The sequence below is a fragment of the Pundamilia nyererei genome, unplaced genomic scaffold, assembly GCF_000239375.1.
Source record: "Pundamilia nyererei isolate P.nyererei 1_Seehausen unplaced genomic scaffold, PunNye1.0 scaffold00199, whole genome shotgun sequence".
In the NCBI taxonomy this organism is placed as follows: domain Eukaryota; kingdom Metazoa; phylum Chordata; class Actinopteri; order Cichliformes; family Cichlidae; genus Pundamilia; species Pundamilia nyererei.
Genome location: NW_005187600.1, coordinates 849,062 through 874,507, shown reverse-complemented (window position 1 = coordinate 874,507; position 25,446 = coordinate 849,062). Strand labels below are relative to the sequence as shown.

General features: G+C 42.5%; 2 protein-coding genes across 3 annotated transcripts in view; both read right to left on the bottom strand.

The window, feature by feature from the left end:
* Positions 1 to 12,273, bottom strand: part of qsox1 (quiescin Q6 sulfhydryl oxidase 1) — a 24,389-nt gene extending 12,116 nt beyond the window's left edge. Inside the window, exons 1-8 of the mRNA XM_005747538.2 lie at positions 11,778 to 12,273; positions 10,826 to 10,926; positions 8,965 to 9,013; positions 8,546 to 8,648; positions 7,266 to 7,356; positions 6,964 to 7,109; positions 4,597 to 4,731; positions 4,385 to 4,514 (exon numbers count right to left, since the gene is read on the bottom strand). Of these exons, the coding sequence (XP_005747595.1) occupies positions 4,385 to 4,514; positions 4,597 to 4,731; positions 6,964 to 7,109; positions 7,266 to 7,356; positions 8,546 to 8,648; positions 8,965 to 9,013; positions 10,826 to 10,926; positions 11,778 to 12,063 (1,041 nt within the window). The 5' untranslated portion in view covers positions 12,064 to 12,273. The remainder of the gene's footprint in view (positions 1 to 4,384; positions 4,515 to 4,596; positions 4,732 to 6,963; positions 7,110 to 7,265; positions 7,357 to 8,545; positions 8,649 to 8,964; positions 9,014 to 10,825; positions 10,927 to 11,777) is intronic.
* A 1,462-nt stretch (positions 12,274 to 13,735) lies between these two features.
* cep350 (centrosomal protein 350) overlaps positions 13,736 to 25,446 on the bottom strand; it is a 33,104-nt gene continuing 21,393 nt past the window's right edge. For both annotated transcript variants that reach the window (XM_005747536.1, XM_005747537.1), the window contains 11 exons: positions 23,882 to 24,138; positions 23,562 to 23,737; positions 23,134 to 23,278; positions 22,451 to 22,611; positions 22,196 to 22,320; positions 22,053 to 22,114; positions 20,021 to 21,924; positions 19,104 to 19,628; positions 18,793 to 18,939; positions 18,406 to 18,528; positions 13,736 to 17,018 (listed from right to left, as the gene is read on the bottom strand). In XM_005747536.1, the coding sequence (XP_005747593.1) occupies positions 16,851 to 17,018; positions 18,406 to 18,528; positions 18,793 to 18,939; positions 19,104 to 19,628; positions 20,021 to 21,924; positions 22,053 to 22,114; positions 22,196 to 22,320; positions 22,451 to 22,611; positions 23,134 to 23,278; positions 23,562 to 23,737; positions 23,882 to 24,138 (3,793 nt within the window). In that variant the 3' untranslated portion in view covers positions 13,736 to 16,850. The remainder of the gene's footprint in view (positions 17,019 to 18,405; positions 18,529 to 18,792; positions 18,940 to 19,103; positions 19,629 to 20,020; positions 21,925 to 22,052; positions 22,115 to 22,195; positions 22,321 to 22,450; positions 22,612 to 23,133; positions 23,279 to 23,561; positions 23,738 to 23,881; positions 24,139 to 25,446) is intronic.

The following is a 25,446-nucleotide window of genomic DNA, read 5'->3' as shown; positions in this document are numbered from 1 at the left end:
GTCTACTTATAAAAACACCCTGTAGCTCTGGTTTAGAAAGAAGCTACGGAAAGGAAAAATAATGTAGTGATGAAGATGTGACCACACGGGTCTTGAGGCTTCTTCGAAACGCACGTCTTCACCCGGGTAGAACATTTGTTTCCTAATATTTTACAAAAGATTGTGGTTTAAGGTTTGTTCCTGCTCAGCACCTTTAAAGAATTTCAGTAAATGTGACAAAAGCCAAGCTTGAGCCTCTTCATTCATTAAGATCCATTTCCTAAGCCACTAACAACCACTTAGGTGTTCCTCACTCGGGCTTTCTCCTGTTGTACATTTACTCCTCACGTCACCTTGGCAACAGGCACAGCTGTAAAGAAACGTGACACTGTAACTAGCAAAGTGGGTAAACGAAGCGGGAGAGGAAATCCAGCTGATGGGTGTCTGAGACCAGTGATGACAGCCTTAAGACACACACAGAAAACACGCCTGCTCGGTGACTGTCAGAGAGACAAGACCGCTTTAATAAACTTTGGCTTAATGTGCTTCCTATTCTTACATTAAGCCTCTCTCTGGAATAGGTTATGATAACGTCTCGTTTCTCAGAAACAGACACAGCAAGTAAAGCTTTTTTCCACAACTTATCCCGTTTTTACGAACGCACCGGGCCTCTGGAAGCAATACGAGGCAAGAACAACAAAGCAGGGGAGGATGTGTTCATGGGAACGCGCCTGCATATAAACACACACTGATCTGTGCGTTACTCCCACTTCATCAGACCTGCTGCGATGTGCTAAGAGTCCTGCTCCAACACATGTGTCCCTTACATAAAGCACTAATAACTGAGCACAACCTTCCACTATACTTTTTTCATAATCCATTAGTAGACAAGTTGACTGAGTATACAGAGGTAAACGGAGGGTTTTCTGCAGTTTCAGAGTTACTTGTTAAGTAATTCATTGGTGTTCATGAAACTCAGAGCTCAAATAAAAAGCTGACATCATGCGCAGGTTTGACTGACTTATAATATATAATTACAAATAAAGAAACCAGATGAATCCTGTAGCCTGACAGCTTTGAGCGGACCGACCGACTCACCAAGCCCCGCCTCCATACACACGTACACAAAGTTGGAAAGTTGGGATGTGAAGAGCAGCACAAAGGCTGTTTGCTGCTCCGGAGGCACAGTGATAATAGGTTTAGGTGTGGATCCGAGGTCTGAATGCCAACTGGTTGGAAAAGCTCATTAAACAGCCATATGAATTTAACCAGAGGAGGAAACGCAGATGTTTTCCACTAATGCGTTTAGGTCAGCATCACCAAGCAGCCCTATTCATGAGCTGTGCAGGTTCGGTAATCGTGTGAAAAGAAAATTTAAAAAGGAGAAAAAAGAGACTCAGACGGTTTCGGTTTGCTCACATTGATCTAAATAAAGCTTCATCCTGCCTGCCTGGTTCACAATCAGTCAGTTTTCACCAGCAGCTGCTTAAAGTAATGCAGGCAACACCGCAGCATTTAACAAGTTTCCTTGTTTAAAAAATGTGTTAATTATTAAACTAAAATGTCATTGTGTGCTTTTTCTTTTTCACAGCAACAGTAGGCTGGCATCAGGAGAAATTATACTGGCAATATATTAACAAAATAAAACCATTCAGCTGACAGGACGATTAAAATGATTCATTTATGGATGAAATTCTGAATGAGGGACGCCTGCTGATTATTGATTTTCTTTTGCTACTACTTTTATGATCTCTGCATCTCTCTGCTCCAGAGATCTTCATCTGTATCTGTCGCTGTATCTGCACATCGTGCACAAACACTTCACCCCCTCCTGCACCCATCCCAGTTGGACCATGACAATCCCATTCACCCTGGCAATATGTCATTCCTGATCCGATTAGTATCAGCAGCACTTGAGAAACCGCAAGCTCCTTGTGGTGAGGGTCCTGAGAGGGAGGCATCTGTTGGCTCTAACAGGGGAGACCAGGCCAGGCCGGGGGTGGAAGCCAGGGGTGAAGGCCCTCGGTAATCTACTGCAGACACGTGCCCGAGTGGAAACCAGAAAACAGCAGCCTCACACACGCACGCACACAAAATACATCAAAGCGAATTGACAAATTCTGAGGGAATGCTCATTAAATCTGTAATATGATTCATAATTATCTGGACAGCTAATTTTAAGAAAAGCCAAGGCAATCTTGGCAGCAGAGGCACTTTTACACATTATGTCCTGGGCCGTGGCGTGAGAAGGCAGACGTCTGTGTTCCTTTAAACTAAACCCCTCCTCTTAATTCTTTGTTTTATTCCTCAGCCCCTTTGTCCCCTCTGGGCTGAAGGGCTTCTTTCGAGAAAAGCAGGATAGAGGTGTAATCCTTAAAAACCTCGCTGTAATGCTCTCATGCTTCCCAAGATCCACTTTTTTAATCCTCATATACATGTAGAGGATTCATAAATCCGGCTCCAGCCTGACAAGATAGTAAATCTAGTAATATTACGACTGGGTGCAAAAACGCTGCCATCTACAACATGTGGCACAGAGATGTGATGATTGTATGATTATGGAGAAGAAAGAATTCACGGAAGTGTGATTCTTTGACAAAGCAGACTAATTAAAAAAATGAATCCAGGAAAGAAGACGCTCAGGAGGCTCAGGACACAGTTATTTGTCTAATAAGAGTCAGTTTTATATATTTATTGGTTTTCTTGTCTTAGCTGATGAAAAACAATCATTAGAATCACTTAAAACGATAATTTTCAGACTTTTTAGACAATTAACTGGATACGCAGAAGAATGACAAATGAATATGCTGATTAAATTAATACTGAAAGCCTTACTTGTAGGCACACGTGAGCCTGTGCATGGAGCTTTCCACTCACTGTGTGGTTCAGCTCACATTAAAGAGTCATGATTAAGGAGCATGACAGCAGAGTGAAATAACACTGACATTAAAGGTCAGGCCATCGTGAGTCACTTTCACTCTAATCACATGACTCACACGTGGCGCTCCGGTGTTTTTGTGTTTCGTTTTAAACGTAGCGCTTTAATAATCAGGTGCAGAGAACAGTTTGAAAGTGAGCGATTTTAGACGAATCAAAAAGCGAGTCAAAGATTATCCAGCTGGCTGCACTGTAAACATGACCTGCAGGCATTTCCTGCGCTCTCGTGTCCAACCCGGTCTCACAAACCACGACTAACAGCGAGTCTGGCTTAAAGCATTCTCACCATGCAGCGAGACCTCTCAGTCAAATGTCAATAAGGGCCGTCGAGTGGCGGTCGGCTGTAACAATGACGCCCTCCTCAGCAACACAAAGCCCCGCTGGGCTGCCGCTCCATTCTGGTAAGGGGTGGGGGCATGCTAAAAATACCACTGGGACCTGCTGCTATTCACTAAACAAACTGGAGCTAATAGGAGGCCACAGTGCTCTGCCACACACACACTGACGGAGATGGCTCTCTACGATGCCTCCCTAGAGAGCGAGATATAATCAGAGAGATTGGTGGCGGACTAGGGCAGTGAAACAGGCTGGTCTGTAGCCAACAGGAGCAGGATAGCAGGTCAGGCCTCATCATCACAACATGTTTGTCTGGCTGGCTCACTTCACACAGAAAGGATTTAGCAAATAGAGGTGTAAGAATGCAGCCAAAGGCAGGGCGGTAAAAAGAGTGGAGACACTGTGAAATATTTTGGAAAAACAACAACAACAAAAAGGAGGAAAGGGTAACAAATGACAATGAGAGACAAACATCACTCGCACGCACCCACAAGACTGGCATGGTCACAAATATTTACAGAAATGCTTGTGTGAAACCACAAGCAGGAAGACAGCATGAGCCTGTGGGCAGCAAGCAGCCACGCTTCAATTCCCCTGAGAGGCACCATCAATGCCCACCAGAGTCTTTGGACTTCTGCTCTAGTCGGTGCCATTCACTCCGGCTTTCTGACAGGTTTGTGTGTTTATGAGTGCGCATACAAACAACAGCTCGCACAACAGGATATCACTGTAACAAAGTGACGGAGACCAAAGTTAATAACGTATGCGAAGGAAAGCAAAAGCCAAACGCTGGAACAGGAAAACTCTAATCTGCAGCTTTAACCCACATTCTGCTGTCTCAATCTCCACCTAGTGGTGACCTGCTGCAACTGCAGGACTTGAGCTACAACATTGCCTGGTGAAGCAAGTTCATGTTCAGCAGATTTGCTAAAATTGATTATTTTTAGTTTATTTTTTATCAATATCTAGAAACAAACAGTTTTTAATGCTTTTCTGACCACAACAGTTTTCAGTATAGTCAGTATATGTCAAGATAACAAATCCAGTCAGACAATGAGGAGCAAACTGCTTTAAAAAATACAAATCTGCTGTTTTTTGTACTTGCTGTGTCTGAAAGTTCTGCTAAGTGTACCTTGGCCAAGACAGAGATGTAAGCCTTGAGAGAAGTCAGTGCCCGCCCTTGGAAAACAGACTGAGCACCCAGCTCAACGCGCAGGGAGTAGTGCAGCGTTGACTCCAGGTCTGCCATATACACCCTGAACCTGAGTGCAAAAAGCAAACAATCACATCAAGGCGAAATATGAGTCAGTAAAGATGTTTGTGGATGTTGTGTCTCATTCATACTTGTCGAACGGTCTCCAGGGATCCTCCGTGTTGTTTTTAAGGAGTTCGGTGGAGACTGGTGGAGGCTTCCCTGACCGCACCACCCCCGGTAGCCTCTGGAGGGCATAAGAGTAGAAGGCACGAGCCTCAATGTCACTGTGGGAGAAAGGGAGAAGTGAGGCCATCACTTACACGGGTTAATACAGGATGTTTTCAGTGTGAAAGTGCATCTGTGCAGAGACGTGCACACTGAGAAATGCAACAATCACACCTGAGTAACATTAACGTGTCCATATCTGCAGCGAACCTCAAAAAGCAGTTTTCTGTTTCGTTTTTTATTTCAGTTTCAATCTTTTGTCTCAGCAGTCCAATGCCATAAAACCCTTTTTACGACCTGTATTTTTCACGGCCGTATATTTTACACACTTACGGGAATGCATTTTAAATACTAGGCAGATGGTGCCAGGGTAAGTAGGAGAGAGAGGTATGGCTGATCATTTAGGCATGTGATAACCCTGCAACCACAACCACAACCATTAAAGCGCTCACCACCCTCCATCCCTCACATCCTCCCCTCATTTTCCTTCTCTCCTTGTCACGGACGGAGAGAGAGGGAGGGGGAACGAGAGAGGGAGAAAGAGCGAGCGAGAGCATCGTAAAACTTGAACAGGATGGTAATAAGGAGGATGGATACTCGGGGCCAACGCTTACTCACACCAGCCTGGGACTCAATTACACCTGCGTGTGTGTGGGAGTGTACAGATGTGGAGGGGAAGCCATTCATCCAGCGATCCCCAGGGCCAGCAGGCAGGCAGGCAGGCATCAGGGTGAACTGAGGGGGAATGCATTCACCTGGGACCAGCACACATTACATGCATGAAGGATGTGAGACGCCACCCGCACGCTCGCGCGCGCGCAGACACGCAAACACAGGCGCACACCACTGTGCTCTCCCAGGATCAATCAGACATTCAGCGATGATGGGAGGCCATCTGTCGCCGTGTGTGGCTGGGGCTTGTTTGGCAGGTGAAGCCAGAAAAGCAATGGCATTGTTTTCATGCAAGAAATTAAAAAACCTCCCTTCTGTACAGTGATGGAGATGAGGGGGGCTGGAAAGGGGAGAGATGGAGGGTGAATAAATAAAACAGCAATAAATCATTTCCTCTTTGCATTTGTCAACTAAAAAGAGTCCTCTTTGCATGCCAAGTTATTGAAACAGCCAAACAAAGAGGCATAAACAGCAGATGAATTTGCAGGGTGAGGAATGATCAGCGCCGCTTTATGATGGTGAATAATGGAGTGATTTTGATGCTCTGATCCCATTAAGAGGCCAGATGTTTAAAAATATTCTCATGAATAGCGTTCAGATAATGAGAACACTACCAAGCTTTTCGGAAGAGAGCGGTGCAGCCGCGTGTTGAACAATGACAACCAAAGGGGAATAAACTTGGTGTTTGTGCAACTCTGACCCAGTTCGAAAGGAAAGAAAACAGGTAGGAGATCCATGCAGGGCACGGACCTTCTAGTTCCACAATATTCACGAGGTGGCAGATGTTTCCACAGCCAGTGTGAGCAATGCATGTGCTTCTCTCAGGCTCACTGCCTCAGCTCAGCCATTCAAAAAGAACGGCCTCATTATAATAATGCAGAAATCAGATTTTTACGTTTTGTGCGCCTGTTTCACGTTTCATTGCTTTGGGCAAGGAGCAACTGTGTTGGACTGAGAAACAGACATTTCTACTGGAGCCTTAGACTTTCTTACGTTCTTGTTAGTGCTTAGCCAAGGTTACTGTCACATTTTAGCTGGCTGCCTCCACTTATGTGTTTACATAGTGTGGTCGGTTTTATAGTGGTGCTAAACTGGTGGAAGCTGCGCCCGCGAGCCTGCACTGGTGCTCACTGCTACCCTCTTTTCTCACCTGTATTCTCCTCTAGTAACTGCACAGCGAGGCCAAAGCGCATGAAGGACACGTCGTACAAAGACCTGTAACTGCCCTTTTATGTTTGTGCTGTACAGTCCAAAGTTCTGCCCACCCACAGAGATGTTTTCACTTTCTCGCCGATTAGACCGATTCTCACTATGTCCAAGAGTTTATACGGAAACAACAAGGTCACCAAATAATGAACAATAACAAATATCAGTCAGAAAAATCAAGGAAATCCCTGAATAACAAGGTTGATTAGACAAACTGAGTAAAAACATTAGATAAGGAGTGTGTGGGTTGTTTCAAATATTTTGATTTTTTTCCATAAGATCATCAGTATTATTATAGAGCGTGCTGAACGCCCTTACATTTTCCTTATACTAGAAAAATGTGTTTATAAACTTGATTTTGTCACTTTTTCAAAAGCAGTTTGACATGCAGTAGATACTGTAAAGACTCTCACACTCTGAGTCTGGTGAAGTTGCCTCCAGGATAATAAAGGTAACAGGATGGAAACTCGGTGACGCCCAGTTTGGTCACCAGGCTTTCCTCAGTGTTCAGGACCCTGCGCACCGCAATGCTGTCAAACTGTAACAGGTCCAGGGTCACCTAACGTACAAAACACACACACACACACACACACACACACACACACACACACACTTTACCTCGCCATGTTTCATAACACGGACCTATTTAATGTTAATACGCCGCCATTTGACAACAAACACTGCGTGCGTTTCAGTCACATCTCCGACGTGTTACCTCTCGGCCAACGTACGACGTGGCATCTTCAAAGATGAGAGCCAGGTGTTTGACATCGTTCGTCTCAAAGAAGACGTCGACCTCCATTTGGCTGGGGGGAGGGAGAGACCCACATAAAAATCAGCAAAGATAAATAAATAAAAGTGAATCATTATGTGTCTAAAGGTCATAATAACAGTATTTAGGGTGCAGAATGGTTTGCGTGTGTTTAATGTGTCACATGCTTTTCAAGAATGTAAAAATAAACTAAATGAAAAACACAAACAAAAACACCACCTTTCTGTCATTTCTCTGCCTCCACCTAAAATACTAAAACTTTACAACAAAATCGTCTCCACCTGTGAAAAAATAAATTTTAAAAAAAATCTTTTTTTGCTTAAAAAACCCCAAACAAAAAAACCAACTGCATTTCTGAATTTCTGCTCTAACATGACGCTTTCACTTTAAACCCAAAGAGAAAGACTTCCTGGGCCTTCCCCTGCTGAACTATGTGTGCTTTAGTTCACATGTCTGTATACTGTATGCGTGTGTGCCATGCGTAGGCACCCATTAGCTCATGTAGTAATAATGAGCTAATGGGGAGTCTTCTGAGTCAAACTGAATTTGTCATAAACTTTAGAAATCAACCTTTTTAACCCCTTATTTAAATTTAAAGTGAACAGTTCTTTTTTTTTTTTGCTTATAGGAACAATTCTGCAAACAAAACTACAAAATCCACAGAAAGTTGAAGATATGAATTAAGTTCAACAACAACAAAAAATAAATAAATAAAATACACTGGGAACATGACAGATACTGGAAAGGCTCAATTTTAGGTGCATACACAATCGAGTAAGAGGACAGAAACGAATTCAACACAAGTTATTTTATGAAGGCAGGGTAACAGGAACTGCAAAAGAAGAGTGAAAAATATTGAAATAGAACCTGTTTTGTGGAAACATGTTTTGTATGCTTGTAAAAGTATGGGACGTGTGGAAATACATTTTGTGGATGTTACTGTTGTAAAATTAAAGTTATAAGAATCTTTTATAAGTTGCTATATGCGCATTAATTCCTTCAGCTGGTCGTTTAAGCCCCTTGGTAGGTGGTTGCTAGGCAACACAAAGACATAATATCATATTAGATGAGAACCCTCGAACCCCTAACTGTGTAGGAGTTACTGCAGATACATCAGCTGGCTTCAGTCGTGAGTGATGATTGAACAGACGATAAGACTGCAACTGTAAAACTGCTGATAAAAATAAGTTTATAGAAACTAGTGTTTCTGCTCGTGTGTTTACCTGGTGGGCTCCAGTGGGGGGCAGGCAGGGGGCCAGGGTTCACCGTGGGTTTCCAGTTTGTCTAAGATCTTGTGACGGAGGTCTTGAACATTACGGCTAAAGTCTAAAAATAAATAAATCAAAAATGCAAATATTTTTTTACAGATGATGTTAAACTGCCACAAATCCGTATTTACCAAAACATCAATACAAACGAGTCCAAAACAGGTAACTGTACTCTGAGGTTGGTGAAATAAATGATGCACAGTGGATATAGTTGTATGTTTGAGCTAAACCAAGACAAAATAATTAGAAACAAAGGAGGAAGTTTGAGGGTTAAGCATATTGAAATAACACCATGACTACACAAGATAACTTATGGTGGTGTTTGCAAGAAAACAAGCTGAAGGCTCGGTGAGTGTCCTCTCTGTGTGTAATACCTCTAAAAGGCAGTCCTTCATAATCAGGCTTGGAGTAGGCATGGAAGAACTGAGAAGAGAAAACAAAGAGGGAGGTCTCAGTTAAGAAAAGACGAGAGAGAGAAGTGAGATGTGATCAGACGGGCCTCACAGCTACGAGTGAAGCAAAGTCATGTTCTGTAATATCTGATGGGGGGGGGCAGCCCTCCTCCTGACCTCTTCCTGGTTAAAATGAGTAGCAGATGTTAAAGCTCCAGTGCAAGTTCAAAACAGAAGGAGCTCTTTGTTTTATTGGCTTTTGATGCGTGAGCTTGAACACACTCTGCTGACTAATCGAGTATGAGTGCAGATGTTTGAATTTCTGCGATGTGGCTGCTGATCATGCAAACGTTGCATGTGGCAGGCTGACGAGATACTGCAGCTAATACAAGAATAACGTTTTCAAAATGACTCCTTGATGTTGAGACTACTAAAGGACAAACTACACAAAGTATTGTTTGTTTTTATATACACACTGTTTTCATACTGCCTTAAACAAATATGCATAATTACAACAGTATTAAAATCTAGAACAGGACCCGTGAATATAACAGTATTTGATTCAAAGAGTAAAAAATGGGACCGTTACTCATGCAAAGGTTTAACCATCGTCTGCAGAATATGATCAAATCTTTGCATCACTGCTGGAAGAGCTGAGAAGCAAAAGCATGGACCTTCATGGGATCCATCTCCATGTGCCACCCCTGCACGGGGGAATGTGCTGGACTCATTTCTAAACAGGATTCATTAATGCAAACACGGCGAGCAGATCCCAACAAGCTGAATGTAGGACGAGTATGTTTGTATAACACAATTTGCAGTTTCTGTGATAGTTTTCTAACAGTCATGTGCTACTTTTTCTTTTTTTTAACCCTGTGTCTGATAATCATCTGCTTTTGTACGCTCGTACACTGACACGTCATCATTTCCCCAGTGCAAAACTGAAAATAGAATAGAGAGGGGGAAAGACAAAAACACTGAGTAACAGTTGTAGGTTGTGTCAGCCTTTATTTTAACAGCATGTCTTTTTCCTCTGTGAAAGTTTCCAGCCTCTTCTAGTGAAATATGCACACCTGTGACTTCAGCACGAGCAGTGAAACAGTGACAGTCTGATGATGGTCTCTCGTGCTTTCGTTGTAGCTACTGAATAAAAGCCAGACTTGGTAAAGAGTCTATTTGACAGTGTTTACTTTTGAAAACTAGAATAAAATCTAAATGTGGGACATGGCCTCAGTATGTGGGACAGGGGGTGGGAACGAGGGGTAGAAATGCTGTGTGCTCAAATCTAAGGGGGGGCTTTGGTCACCCTACATGCAAACTGTTACATAAAAGCCATATCAATGCCCAACCATGTGAAACTGAGGAGTTGACAACAAACTGCCTTTTCAATTTCTTTCCAACTTTCTTATTTCTTATGTCTGAATAATTGTGATTTAATTTATTCGGAGAACTAAGATGTTTACTTTCTTTATGTTCTCCTTTGTGGATCACTGTAAGGATCTTAACTCTAACTCATTGTCAGCGTGCTGTGGTGCAGCACCTGGAGACCAACTACAGCTCTAAGCTTAGTCAAGGGAACTATGGGAGTCAGGTTCTCCTGAGAAAACCTGCAGGAGCAAAGAGGGGTAAAAACAAGCGAACCACACAGAAACATCCTGCCACTCAGGGGGTCCGAACATGAGACTTTCCAGCTGTGACAAGACAGTGAGCCACTGTTTTTGGATGCCTAATTCAGCCTCTTTTTCATATAATCAGCAGCTTTAGTGGAAAGAGTGAATTTCCACACAACACTCATCATAAAGGAAGAAACAGCCATGCAGACAGTTCATATATAGCATACGACCTGTATTGTGGGGTACCCTCGGACTTTGTAGGTTTTGCAGACCTCCCTGTTCTCCTGATCAGCGCAGTCTACAGCTGCCAGATCCACAGCCGGCTTCCACTCTGAACAGACATTAAACAGAGGGAGACAGACCCACAGTAAATATTTATTTACAGTCTACTTTGCTGTGTACAGTCCATCAGCACTGGATGGGGCCCCGAATTAGTCTCGATCCATGAATCAATATAGAAGGTACGGCTTTTAGGATGAAAACTTCTAGCTATAAGCAAACTGTCAGCTGCTACAGGTGAGCAGCATTTTCCTTTGATATTCATTTTAGAAACTTTGCTTCACGAGCAGGATCGTGGGAGTCCACACACCCGACAGAGGTCCAAGGCTCATCCGGTGCTGCTCCCAGTGTAAAATCATTACATTGCGAGCATTCCTAATCCCTCCACAAATCCTACTGTGAAATTACTTTGCCTCCAAGGCAGGCCGTTTGATAGCATGCCAAGCCATGGATGCCACTGTGGACTGCGAGTGAAAGCACTGGACTGAAATACCCTGTGACTGTGTTGGGCCCCAGCCATCATCAGAAACTTCGTCCTTACCCATCATCCTAATTATATTTGCTCGGATGCTTCTGTGAGATTTTCGTTGGCAGCGGCTGCAGGAGCAGCTCTGAGTTGGAGAGGACGTGAGAGCAGCGAGCAAAATAAAAACACTTCCATTAGATCTCATGCTCTAATTAACAGATGGAAAGTGCAGCTTGGTGTTCTCATCATTTCCGCGCAGAGATGAAGTTCGGGAAATATTTAAAAAGACTAAATTATAGATTTTTTTATCCTTAAAATGTTTAGCAGAAGCTTCTTTTTAAGGCAGCGAACAAGACCAGCTGTGCAAAGCTGGAAGTGGACACAACGAGAGTCAGAATGACTGAAAGCTTTCAATGTTGCTGCTGCTCTGTACACACCTTTAATGTCTCTGGCCAGGGCTTTGTACGTCGGAGAAAAGGCGACACAGTGTCCGCACCACGAAGCGTAAAACTCCACGATCATAGCAGCTGTGGAGTTGATCAAAACAGACTCCACATTTTCCTGAGTTAACAACACGATCTGGTCCGAAGCCGTGTACAGTCCGGCCTCCGCGGACGGAAAAAGGAGGCACAAGCACAACCAAACCGCAGATGTTGCCATCTTTCTGGGATGTGTTTGTATTTCTTCACACCGAGACGTGGCACGGCCGAAGCGCCGCGCCATCTTCCCCCTCCGAGCTGCTGCTGCTGCTGCTGCTGGAGCTCCGAGTCGTCTCTCTGAGCGCACACACTCACTCCGCTGTCACAAAACTTGTCACAACTTTTTCTGCTTCTGCTTTTTTATGCCCACCGGGCTTCGTGGGTCCTCCCCCTGCCGTGCAAACACAAAGTGCCATTCAAACAGCGCAACTCCGCACGATCGCCCATTTGTCGTCACTTTAAACGCACGCTAGAATAAGATGAAACTATTAATTCATGACGATTTAAAGTCACGTGCAGGACACGACTCTACACAGGAAATGTCATTTAATGGCTGTACAGACTTTAACTGCGAAGTAATACGCGTCCGAGCACACGTTTAGTTTTACGTGTTTAGTTTGTGGTTTTCTGCAGAAGATACAGAGTTTTGCATTTTGAGGGCAGGTGTCCTTTAACAGAACACAGAGACACAATATTCAGTTTATTTCCAGCTTTTTATCTATAACGTAAACACACTAGACTAATGAAGAAAGATCCCTGACAATAAAAAAAAACACTCTTTGAGGAAGCATTTGGCAACGGTGGGAAGGAAAAACTCCCTTTTAACAGGAAGAAACCTCCGGCAGAACCAGGCTCAGGGAGGGGCCGCCTTCATAGACTCACAAAGACTACAAAGTTATGAAATCAACAATAAATGGGAGCAGAAACAGAAGTAACCCTGTGCAAAACTCACCCACAACAGAAAACAGACACATGCTTCCATGTAGGGGGAGCTGGAGACAATTTACAGGTGTGTGCAAAACAATTCATTACTTGGAGAAATGAAAGTGAAGACCATTTCACAGAATAAGCTGCATTTGACTGTTCAGGTATGACTATATTAGAAACTTACTTTGACACAGAAGGAAACACAACTAAGAATCAAACTATGTTAAAAAAGGAGACCTTGTTGTATGCTTGTTTTGACCAGACTTGTATCCTACAAGGTGAAAAGAGCCTTTAAAAGTTACCCAGGACACACTTTGAGTTGTTTTCAGTGAATTTAAGAAAACAGATAAAACATGGATGGTATCCGTGTTTTGTTTTCAGGTGACTCTAATTTAGGGGGGAAAGTGCAGTTTTATTGAAACTGTGATAAATCCAATAAAACTGATACCCAGCAATTGGAAAAAACAAACAAACTCTGGTGCTGGTGTCACTCGGGTTGATATAAAGTTGATTCGTTTGCAGTTTTTAGACGAAGCCTAAATGTGTTTTTCAGCCCTGAAACTAAAGTTAGGAGAGCTCATTATGCTGGAAAAGCAAAGGCCACGATCTTCAACACAGCCCTGCGTGTTTTGGAGGCCTGTAACTTTAGGCATGGGACTTCAGTGAATATGGTAAAGTTATTAAAAACACAATCTTCATTTTCCCAAACTTGGTTGGTTTTATGTTGAATGAGTCTTTTTTTCTTTTAAATGAAAGCGATTCACTGATGCAGTGAGATGGATCTCCAGCTCTTCTGCTAATATGCAGATAGCTTTGCAACAATAGCCTCACGACTGCGCCCTACAACAATGTGACAAACAAACATCAACAGCTCTGTTTGGTCGCACAGTCCAACATTACAGAGATTTGTTATCCTGCCGTCAGCACTGTAACATGTGGGAGCTACTTCTGCACACCCTAAATTAAAATTGAAAACATTTCACATCACATTCCTTTAGAAACAATGAAAGCTTTATTTACAGTTTCAAATTTCATTTAGTAAACAAATATATACTATGTACATATTTGCAAAGTAAACAGTGTTTTTTTTCCTTTTTATACAACAATCGTTAAAGTTACCGTAAGTGTGGGTCAGATTGGACAAACAGTATATTTACACCCATAAAAGATTTGTACTAATTTTCAAGTGCACTTGCAGCACACTCACAGCACATTATTATAAATATTCAGGGAAATCTAATTCAACTTGTTAATATGATACTCAAACATCTTGTGCCTACTTTTTACAGAGATCAAACGGCAGGTGCTGCGTCTCCTGTGAAGACCTCGGACCAGACGATAGGAACGACACCGCTACACCAAACAGCTTCAAGCTACTTGAAGGCTGAGTTAATCTACAGACTACAGCTGAGGTCTTAAGCTGTTTGGTCCAGACACACAAAACAATAAGTACAACCAAGTACTGCATAGTTACAGAGGGGAACTTAGCTTCCACCAACATACAATCAATTGAAGAGGACAAAGACGGAGGAGTCGCAATAAAGCCTTGCAGAAAACGTTTCTAAGATACTAATCATGTCACCAGACTTTAATGTCGTATAGCATGGAGACTGGTATGAAACGTTTTTGGTCTTTTCCTACATTATGTACAGTTTGAACATACACCTCAACACGTATTCAAACAGCATCAGGAAGGGGAAAAGAAAAAGACTCAGTTTAAGGTCACTTTAGCTCCAAGCAATCAGTGAGAATTAACAAGCTCTCTCATACATGCCACAATGAGTTTCTACAGTTTGTTGGATCAAAGCCACACTGACAGTGGCACAAAAAAAAAGCCCTTAGATACAGTCCTACGTGCTGAACCACATCAGCTCAATGACTCACACTGTGCAGCCTGTCAGCTTGAGCCACTTGTTCCTGATACAGTACATCAATAACATGACTCAACAGTGTCTATATGCACGGACACGTGGGCTGGCCTGATAAGAAGCAGGTTAGACGCAAACATTTCCTCGGGCTGAGGCACAGAAGCAAGAGGAGATTTAAAAAAATGTCCAAAAAAAAAAAACTACACAGAAATATCTATAAGGCAGAAACTGAAGCGCTGGTTAACTGGTCAGAAGAAGAGCAGCCTTTGTAGGATCCTTTATAAAACGGTAGTATACAGCAGTTTAAGGGAGACATTCGAAGAAAATAGGTCCAAATGATGCAGAGACATCAGGAAAGTCAGTTTGAAACAAACAACTCAACTTGAAAAAGGCACTTGAACTGAATATGGAGTTCGACCACTTCTGGCTACTTTGTGATGCCTCGTTCGAACTGGTCGATGACTCGCAGCGGCCGTGGTTTTACATGACAGGGTGTTTATTTTAGGGCAAATGTTATGCAAACAAACCTTTCAGAGAGTAAATAATAAAGAAACGAGAACCACGGGTGTTTTCTCAGATAAGACGAAGTAAATGGACCGTAGGACAGCTGAGGCTCAAATCCAGCATTTCGGTACTGTCCCGTAATGTACGTGTAAAAACATCAGCCTACTGCAGTTGTTTCTCTTCTGTTTTCGTGCCACACACTAAAGTGTCGGTTGAGTTCACACCTACCACACAGAGAAGCCAGCTGATAAGGTTTCTCTGTGTGGTCAACACTGTGCTACAATGTGAACATGCTTCCTAAAGTTAGCATACAGCACAGAAGAGGAACGCACTGTTGACCGACTGGACAGCTGTGGCCACAATAAAAAGTCACACAGTTTAGACAAACAGTTTCAATCGATTATTAAGAGAACGACTTTAAATATTTAAAACACATTTCTCCATCTTCTCTGCCTGGATTCTCCTCCCTAATGTATTGCCATATTCACATTTTTTATTTGTGCTTTTACAACAATGTTAGACTTTCTTTACACAAAGTTTAAAGGAGCTCTTCTCTGTATGTTTACTTACAAGATCATTTACAATTCTGACTGTTCTTTGTGCCTCTAATTAAACATTTTCACACAATAAATAACTAAGGAAGCAAACATGTTTCATAGACTCTTTGAACTCAGCGGTCCAACACAGCAAAGTCTGTCCAGATCTGATCAGAGACCAAGTGTTGCAACTCTAGATTTGTAATACAGCACTGACTATTTAAAGCCCCAACTCTCTGCTTTAAAGGCGTTTGATGGTCTTTAAACTGTAATGGCTGAAATACTTTTTCACAGACAGAACGTGGAGCAAGCCTTTAGTAAACCTGCAGTCAAAGCAAACCATGAGCTTTGTGAGCCAAAGAGTTGAATTTTATCATTACTGGTAGGCAAATCACTTGACCCAATGCCAACTAAGGAGGTGCTGTATTTGCCAAAGACCAGAAAGTGATCCAAAAGTCCCCGTAAACAAGCAAGAGCTACAGCGGTTAAGGCAAACTTACAGAACCCTGCAAAGAGGACTGTGAATAAAACGAGCTGCAATTACCCCCCAGATCACTGGGTCTGGATGTGAAACCTACAAATTAAAGCTTAGAGTTGGTACTTTAACCTGTTTAGTTTCAATGTGCTGCATTACAAAGCCAAGGCTATAATGTATCACTGTCAAACCAGACTGCACGTTATATTGCTCATTTGTTGTTCTACTACAATTTTTGAATCCACATATATACACATTTACCTAAAGATTTACAATTCAAAAGAATTATCTACTACTGTTCTGAGTGGCTGTTATTCCAAAGTCCACGACAGAACGATCACTTAGCAGCATTCATGGACCTTCGCATGCTTGCAAATGGCACAGTCCATCTCATCATCATCAACAGTCTGCAAAACGGCCGGTCCAGGCGAGAGCTCAGACTCGTGTTAAGGTTTTAGAGGGCGGGATTGCTCAAGAGGCGTTTTGAGCGCGACCGTTGTCGCTATTACAGTCAGCTGATGCGATTCAGCGAATGAATGTTGGAGAACTAAGGACAATTTGTTTAGCTGCGAGGTAATACTGAGACTGAAGGCATCAGAGGGTTGCTGTTGGCACATCAGCTGGTGGAAGCCCGAGCAGCGACAGTTGGCTGGAGTTCACCGTGGTGGGGAAAGAACGGGATTGAGCTAGAAGTTGTAGTTTAAACTCAAGCAGAACGCCATCAGGAGAGCGTGTCTCTGTTGGCTCTCTTGTCAGAAATGAGTGTGAGCACATTCACTGTGTCCTTCAGTAAAGAATCGAAGATGCTGTCTGCTAGCTGCATTTTGACAAACAGCTCGTCCTCGTCATAGTTGACCCACTGGGCCTCCTCCTCGTGGAGTTCCTGAACCTGAGAGAGAGAAAAACTGGTTTTACTACAGAAGCACAGTGACTGACAGCTGTCCCTATGACAAAGAATTAAGGATATATAGTAACGCAGTAATCTTACTACTATGTAAAGTAGTCTGAGGTGACAAACACCGTGGTTGGCACCACACAAATAACATCAGAGACATTTCAGGGAGCGAAGATAAAAAGTTAATGTTCTGTGTTTATGTAAACCAGCATTTGGTTTGTCTGTTATCCTGGCTAAACATTAAAACATAGCATGATAAAGAGCTGAAAGACTTTACAATCATTTCTTTGCTTTCTTGGCACAAAAGGGGAATAAATAAATGAAAAACAAATAAAACAACTGTTTGTTTTAAATATCTGCCCAAAACCTTCGTCCGAGCACATCTATCCATCTGGACCTTTCCTCTCAGGAGTCATTTCCATGGAGCTGAAAGGTTCCACTGTTTGTGTTTCCACTTTGGTGAAGGCTCATCAGCCTGCTGACACAGCTGTTGCACAGGACCGTGGAAAGCAAACTCTCGTTCACGTTCTCTCCTTATAAAAACTTAGCAATCAGTCTTACTACTTCCCCCCCAATCTCTTCAAACACACGTCTGTGTGACGGCCGGTAAAGAAACAAACACAAAGCAGCAACAGTGGACTCGCTGCTTATAACCTGCCCTGTGGTAACAAGCTGCTGTAAAACAATCAGAGTCACAGTGTCTTTATTAACACCACTGTTTGGCTCAACCACTAAAGCAAAAAATCCTCATCAATCCATTTTCACATCTTAGCATCTCTTTTCTATTTATTCTATCTGGTTTCACGTAGTTTCCTCTGAGAGGATAACCACATTTGTGTATGTTCCCACCAGGTTAATCCCCTCTTTTGATTGCAAAATGAAAATAAAGACCCCTAAAAGTAGAACTTTCTCACATTTTCATTTTGCAGTTGTAAATGAGGGAATTAACCTGGTGGGAAAATGGTTTAGGCTTTCCAAAAACCATCTGACAGTTCCTGTTGTGGAAAACGGCCTGTGAGGAGCACTTCTCCTGTTTAAAATTGCTCCTCTTCTCTAAAGACATTAAATGAACCTGCACCACCTGAAATAAACCATCACAGTATGAAGCTTTTCAGGCAGATTATGTTCAACTTCCTGTAATTTTAATAAATCATTAAAGACTCTAATCTGCAATGCATGTTTTCTTAACTATAATATAACTTAACTATAATAGTAATCCTATTACCTCTTTAAAGCTGTTGCTGTTATTTAGTGGAAATAAAATCATTTCTCATGATTCAAAATTTGCAATTTGTGTTTACTTCTAAAAATGATAAAGGCAACATTTACAAGATGCTCCGTTTGGGCCACAGAGAAATGCAAATGGCATTCGGGGGCCTACCAGTATGTGATCGACTCTGTCTCGCTTCTTTCTTCCAAACTTGAGCATCTTCTGCCAGTCGTTCTTCTGGTTCTGGTCTTTTGTCAGACCATAAAGCTTCAGTACTTCTTCTGTGATGAACTCCTGAGAAACAGCATAAGGGGGAAAAATAACATGTTAGGCACGATGCTGGATTTGAGTGACTGTAAAATCCTTATTAAGAATTTTTGATTTGGTGGTCAAAGGCCACTAAAAGTAATGCTCATGAAAAGGATTATAGAACATAAGTCAACTATGAAACAATTTCACAAAAATGTAATTATTTTATAGTGAAAAATATCAACAGTCAACATCATTATTGTCACTGTTCAACAGTTTCTCTCAGTGTTGCTGCCATCGTTCTTTTACCTGGATCTTCTTGATGTCTCCCGGTGTCCTGACTTTGTGAAATGAAGAGGACTTGACTCGATGCGGTTTGACCCACTGAGGCTGATTAGTATTGGGGTCTTCAGCATAGATCTCCTGAAGGATCTCCCACGTTAAGTCATACACAGCCTGAGAAAAGAGCACAGGTAAAAATATGAAGTACTGTATGAAATTTACATAAATAAAGCTTCTCAAGTAGAATAAGCCCCATTTAGGTGGTTTAGCCCAAAGCCAGCTTTGGAGCTCTAAAAACATGACTGACATTTTCATGGGTCCACACGTCTTATTTATACCTTTCTGTAGCTGCGAATGGACAGCGACTCCTGGTTCTGGGTGCTGTCCTCTTTGCCAAGGTATTCTAGTGAAGGTTGTGGACTTAGCAGCTGCCCATGAGTGAGCGTTCCCTTGTTCCCGAGGTCAAAGCTGTCCCAGAGCTCCCGTGTGGCAGCATGGACCATCTTCTCCACCTCTACAGCTGAGTGGGGTACCACCATGGCAGGCTGCTCAGGTAGTTTAGGAGGCAAGGGGAGAGGCAGCTCCGGTCTAGGTGGCGTCTTTACCTGGGGTTCTCCACCTGATGACGGACCCATTTCCCCCATAGCTGGGCCAGCTGATGAGCTAGATCTCCCAAATCCCGCTTCCAGTCGTGCCTCTTCCTCTTTGAGCTTCTGCTGTTTCCTGCGGGAGCTAAGGCCAAAGTCTTCATCAAACCAGTCCTGATCATCACCGAGGTCATCGAGCAGTTCACGGCTCAGTTCCAGCTCTGCTAGACGCTTGGCGAGCTCTTCTTGACCAATGGCTCCTAACACTGGACTCTCCTGTGTTGAAAAAGTAAAAATAAAAAAGGACAACATCAACATCATGCTTACATTCAATTCTAGATTTGCATAAATATTAACATCTGATTGCAACATCACACCACGAGGCCTACAATAAGTTTCGGTTTTGCATTTTAGTGTCAATTTTGCTTACAGATATTTCACAAAGGCTTCAGCACCGACCACCAAATTCAATGAAGTCTGTCAATATAAAGTTGGACTTTGGCTGAACAAATCCGGAGGACAGGCTCAAATAAACAAGTCACTATCTTGATGTCATCACTGCCAGCGGTTAGCTGACTGCTTTGAGCTTATTATTATTTTTATCCAGAACTCATTACAAAACAAAGAAGCGGAAATTAAATAATCTGCTATTAAACGGTTAGACTCACCGGTCGGTTACACAGTTCTGGGGAGGACAGTTCCTCTTTTTCAACTGGGAGAAAGAAGGGGAGATCATCTTTTTGATCCACTGTAGATTTCCATTTTTCTTCTTCTTCTTCATTTTCACCAAACAGGTCTCCATTCATCTGCTTGGCAGCTTCAATCTTCTGCTCTTTCGCCCTTTTAATTTCAGCACACTGTTTAAGAGCGTCTTTCACAAAGTTGTTGACAAGCCTGTCTGCAACTGTGTCCAGCAAATCCTTGTCCTTTTCTTTCCTCTTATCATCATGTGACTCTACGTCTTCTTTTTCAACAAGGGCTGTAATCTCCTTTTTACTCTCCATCACCTGACCTGTTTTATCCAAGTCAGAGATGATGAGAGTGTGCGATGCATCTTCAGAATTCAACATCAAGTCCTTAATGTTCTCGTCAGAAAATTGATGTTTAGATTCTTTGTGATGTTGTGAATTGAGCTGGGGCCTGTCCCAATGTGGATCCTGGCTCTTGAGAACAGAGCCATCAGTTTCCTTCTTATCATTTGACCCAGTCTCCTTGTGAGAGGTCTGTTCATTTTCCCTGTTGAGATTTTCTTGCATTTGGAAATTGTCTTCCTTAGTTTTAGGTTCATTTCTATCTTTATCTGACAAGTCATCAAAGAACGAGTCCTCATCTTCTGTGGTATCGGTGTAGAGCTCAAACTTGTCCGGGAGGTGTGTGATTTTGTCTGGTGGAGCGAATATACCATGGCGCTCGTCACACTCAAAGTATACTACTCCATCGTAAGTGCCATTGTTGCTCCCTTCAGACTTATCCAACTCAACACCTGCCCAGAAACCATTGGCGAAGCTGGTTGGACCTTTGAATCGCAAAGTGCCGGGCTGAACACCACCAACAAGAACTCGGTCTCCAATGTAAAAATCCGGCATTTCATCTATAACAGGAGAGAGGGGGACCTGCAGAGAATAGATGGTTGGTGAGTGTCTGGAATTAAAGCTCTCATTGTCCCGTTTAAAATCTACTGCCTGCTTATTGAGATCCAGCAGTCCTCCGGATTTATGGCTAGGCACACTGATGCCAGAATGGTGACTCAGATCTTCAGCTATTTCTTCCTCTACAACTTCATCCGGGCTGTCAAATGCCAGGTCCCTGCTAGATGCGTCTTTTCTTGAACCCTTGATTTCATGGGAGGAAACGTGGGAGGTCTGAGACTCAGCCTTGGAACTATGATGTTCTTCCTTGGATGAAGAATCCACTGATGACTCAAAGTCATCGTGATAACCATCTGCTACTGGAGAAGCCTCAGTGTCTTTTATGGAAGCCTCCTTCATTGAACCAAAAGCATCTGAGTTTGGGGATTGGGACTGGTCAACAGATGCAGAGCTGTAGTTTTGATGCGCTGAGGATTTGAGGTCCGCTACCGCTGAATGTGGCTGACTAGAGGCAATAACGTATGGCTGTAAAGGTTCCTCTACATCAGATACTTCACTCTGCTTCATCTGATTTCCCTGTTCAAGGCCAACAGTTGATGAATGTTGTTCTTCTTCATCCACAGAAGAGGAAACACATTTAGATGTAGGCAACCTCTCCTGAGAGTCAAGTCTGTCTTCATTTTCCAGTTTTAGAAGATGCTGAGTTTGTTCATCCTCAACTCTGGAGCTTATTTCCACCTCCAGCTCTTCCTGAATATCAGATCTATAATCAGACACAATATTCTCATCTGCATGTTCTGACTTGTCTTCTGTGGAGTGCTGCCTAATAAGATCTTCTGTAGACTGATGATTCCTCTGTCCTGAGGTTGGACTTTCTGGGCTGCCGGATATTGCCACACCCGGAGTGACTCTTTGAGGCGCCTCAGCAGACACGTCTCCAGGCACTGAAGTGGATCTACTTAGATGTGGCTTAGGAAAGGCATCTGTCATAAGAGTGGGTAGAGCCGCATTATTACTGGAAAATATTTGTGAAAACACATTTTGAATAAACACTCCACGTATTCTATTTATTATAATAAAGTATTTATTATGATGACTTTAAAACACTCACGATGATCTAATGATGCATCAATTTGTGTCCTTTCAGACTCTGAGATTTTGATGAGTTCAGACCTGAGAAACAAGCATTTATTTTTAACTGCACACCATTCATTTGAAAATTATGTAGAAAAATATCATTATTATTCTCTGTACCTGTGTGAAGATGGAGGATGCTCTAAAACAGAGTTGGACTCGTTGATCTGGGAGTTGGTATCAAGTGTTAAGTCTGGCTCTTTGTTAAGGTCTGCCTTAGTTTTCTCAATGAAGTTGTTATAGTTCTGTAAAATCAAAATAAAACACAGAATGATAGCAGAGATAAGAATACACGCACAAGTAAACGTCCATAGAAGAAAAGAAATTATTCAAATCTAACTGGATGTTTAAATGTAGTTTACACATCATGTTTACCTCCAGCTGTTTCAACAGACTCGCCTCCTCTGCCTTCAGCCGCTCCTTATGTCGCTTCTTCTGCTCCTTCTTTAGCTCGGAGGCCATTAACTTACGTTTTTTGAGTTCTTCCTTGAGCGCCTTGATACGGCTCTCTATGTCACTCTGGTCTGAAATGGTTTCTAAAGAAAAATGTACATGACAAATCACAACTACAATGTGAAAATGGTGCCAGACCTCTGATTAGCAATGGGTAATCCAACCTTTAGCCCACTCAAACACTAACACATTTCTTTGGGGATTACTGTACATTTTCTTTACCGGGAATGTGTAAAGTTCATTTCCATAAACACACTGAACAAAAAGAGTATTGAAAACATTTAAAAAGTGACCTGGAAATGAATAAAGCACACTCAGCTACAACACGAGGCCAGCACAACAGTTTGCACTGGTACGATAAAGTGCAATGCAAAGAGTTCCCGTCTCCTATCACACAGTTAAGCTTGTTAGGGAGCAGGGAAGTGGTTGCATAATGCATTTCTGGCATCATCACATTCTTCCTGCCTACACAGCGCCAGCAATATAGCTGCATTATGTCAGCTGTCTGCTTTACCCATCCTTTCGTCTCTAAAAACTGTCGGGAAGAATTTCACACTCCAAAAGCGTTATAATCTCAGCGTGGGTTTTGCACACTAGTAACTCACCAGACTGGGTGGCCATTGGAGGGTCGGTGGGCTGAGTGCAGGGGCGGATAAGTGTCCGGGCGGTGGAGCGGAGCTGCATCTTTGTTTTACTGCTGCCCTCTGAAGGAGATGCAGCAGGGCTGTGGCTGCCTTCAGGAGCATTAGACTAGATGGGAAGACAGAGGAACACTACTTCAGGACATGTCACATGACATCACAGTCAACAGATCGTATGCTTACATTAATATTTTACAGTCACAGTAAATTAAGTAAGGCTTAGTGAACCCTTTTCCTAATCCTCAAGAAGTACAGCAGAGGAAAAAACGCAGCTATAAGATTCTTTCTCCTGTACACAGATGTGTGTTCAAAACCCCAAAAACTACAGTGAGTATCAAAGCAATTAGTTGAAACAATAAAATACAAAAAGCTAAAAATACAAAATCCATTACATGCAGTTGACTTGCAGGTGATTGTGATGCTGAAGTGAAGTCCTGGGTGTAATTTGCAGGGCTGCCCTGGACAGAGGCCAAAGTTATTTCAGAGACTGAGGCAGGTGGAGCCGGTCCCTCCGTGTGTATACTGGACTCAGGTGTCACTGACGAACAGTCGCCCTCGCTAACATCCTCTGAAAAATGAAACAAATCAACATTGTTATGTATTTTACTCGTACTCCCACACCACACTGTGTATTTTTTAAATCCCATTACGTTGTTATTTTCCGGTTAAACCATGTTCTACACTTGAAAATAAGAAAATTCGGCAGCTTCACCTTTCTCGCTGTCAGTTCTGGGCTCTGAGCTGCGGCGGTGACTGAGGTGGGAGCTTATATCAGAGATGTCCTTTTCCTGTCCCTCTGACACGTCAAGATGATTGTCCCGAAGTGTTTTCTGGTCCCATGCAGCCAGGGCCTCTTTCTCCATCCTACGGACCTCTGCCTCCTCCTTGTCCAGTTGCTGCTTCCATTGTAGCAGCTCTTCAGCGTGGTGACGTCTTTGCATCAGCTGTTGTTCTCGTTTGGTCAGGAACCTACAGAGGTGGATGGAAAGGAAGAAATGGGAAGAATAAAGTGATGAAGAGGAAGTGGAAGAACGGTTAAAAAAAAAGAAAAAAAAGAGATGAGAATGGCAGAGAGGAGGAAGATGAAGAGAAGCAGTACAAATACACTGAGCATTAGAAAAGGTTAAATATGACCTGCAGAAGCAAGCAAACCCAGAATCACCTTGTCATTCAGTTATTACTGCAAACTCAACTCAAACTTTTGTCCAGCGCACACAGAATTAAAACACACATCCCACACATGCCCAGAATAATCATCCAAATACAGATATGCACAAGTACCCATTATATACAATAAGTGATGAAATGTCACTCAGGAGAAAAGAGGAGAAGGAAAATAATAGTAAAGATGTCAGATTCATGCATCAGATTCAAACCCAGGGAGCAATAAGCATAGTCACACACACACACACACACACTAAGCAGTTTAAATATGATTTTTTTAAGTCCTAAGAACAGCTTCTTCAGTCTCCGAGTGTTCCTTTACGTTCCTCCACCTCCTTATATATCAGAATAACAACTAAAAGAATAGTTTTGTTGTCTCGCAAAGCAAGAAGACCGTTTAATTCTTCAATTCAATGTATATCAGGGACACTAACACATACAAATATCTGTCAAAATAAAGCGCAGTCAGGTATAGCTGTTTTGTAATATGGTCTCCCACAGCTATGGGTGCCATTACAGTGCAGTATTATTTAGCCTTGATCTAATTTAGAAGCCTTTCTCTTGACCTAATTTATACTGATGACAGCCCAGATACTAAAGACCGAGACTGGGGAGATTCTTTAGTGCCTTCCCAAACTCTATTAGAGCCAATGACCATCTGTACTTATTATCCCATCCTATGCAACAGTTACATAATAAAAGCGCTAGTTAAGATTTACTGGGCTCATTAAAGAGATAAACCACTCCATCTCTGGTCTTTTCTCTGAAAACTCCTTTACTTCAATGTCACTGTGCGGTTTCATTTCCAAACATTTTATTTTGATAACTAGGCTGCAGCTCTCAGCTAGAAGCCACAATGTAAAGAATAATTTCCACTGCAAATTTCGCTAATTCATTCCAAGAGGCAAGGAGGAGGGAAAGAGTTGTAAATTAAACATGACACAAATTAGTGAAATCCCAGTTTTAAGTCTGAGATTCCCATCCAGCAAGGAAGGCTCCTACTAAATAACATAACCTTTGACCACCGCAAATCAAAAGGTTTCTATTTCCCAATTTTCCCTCGTGTTTATTGTTTTACGCTCGACCAGTGTGCTTTAATACCTTCTCTGGTAA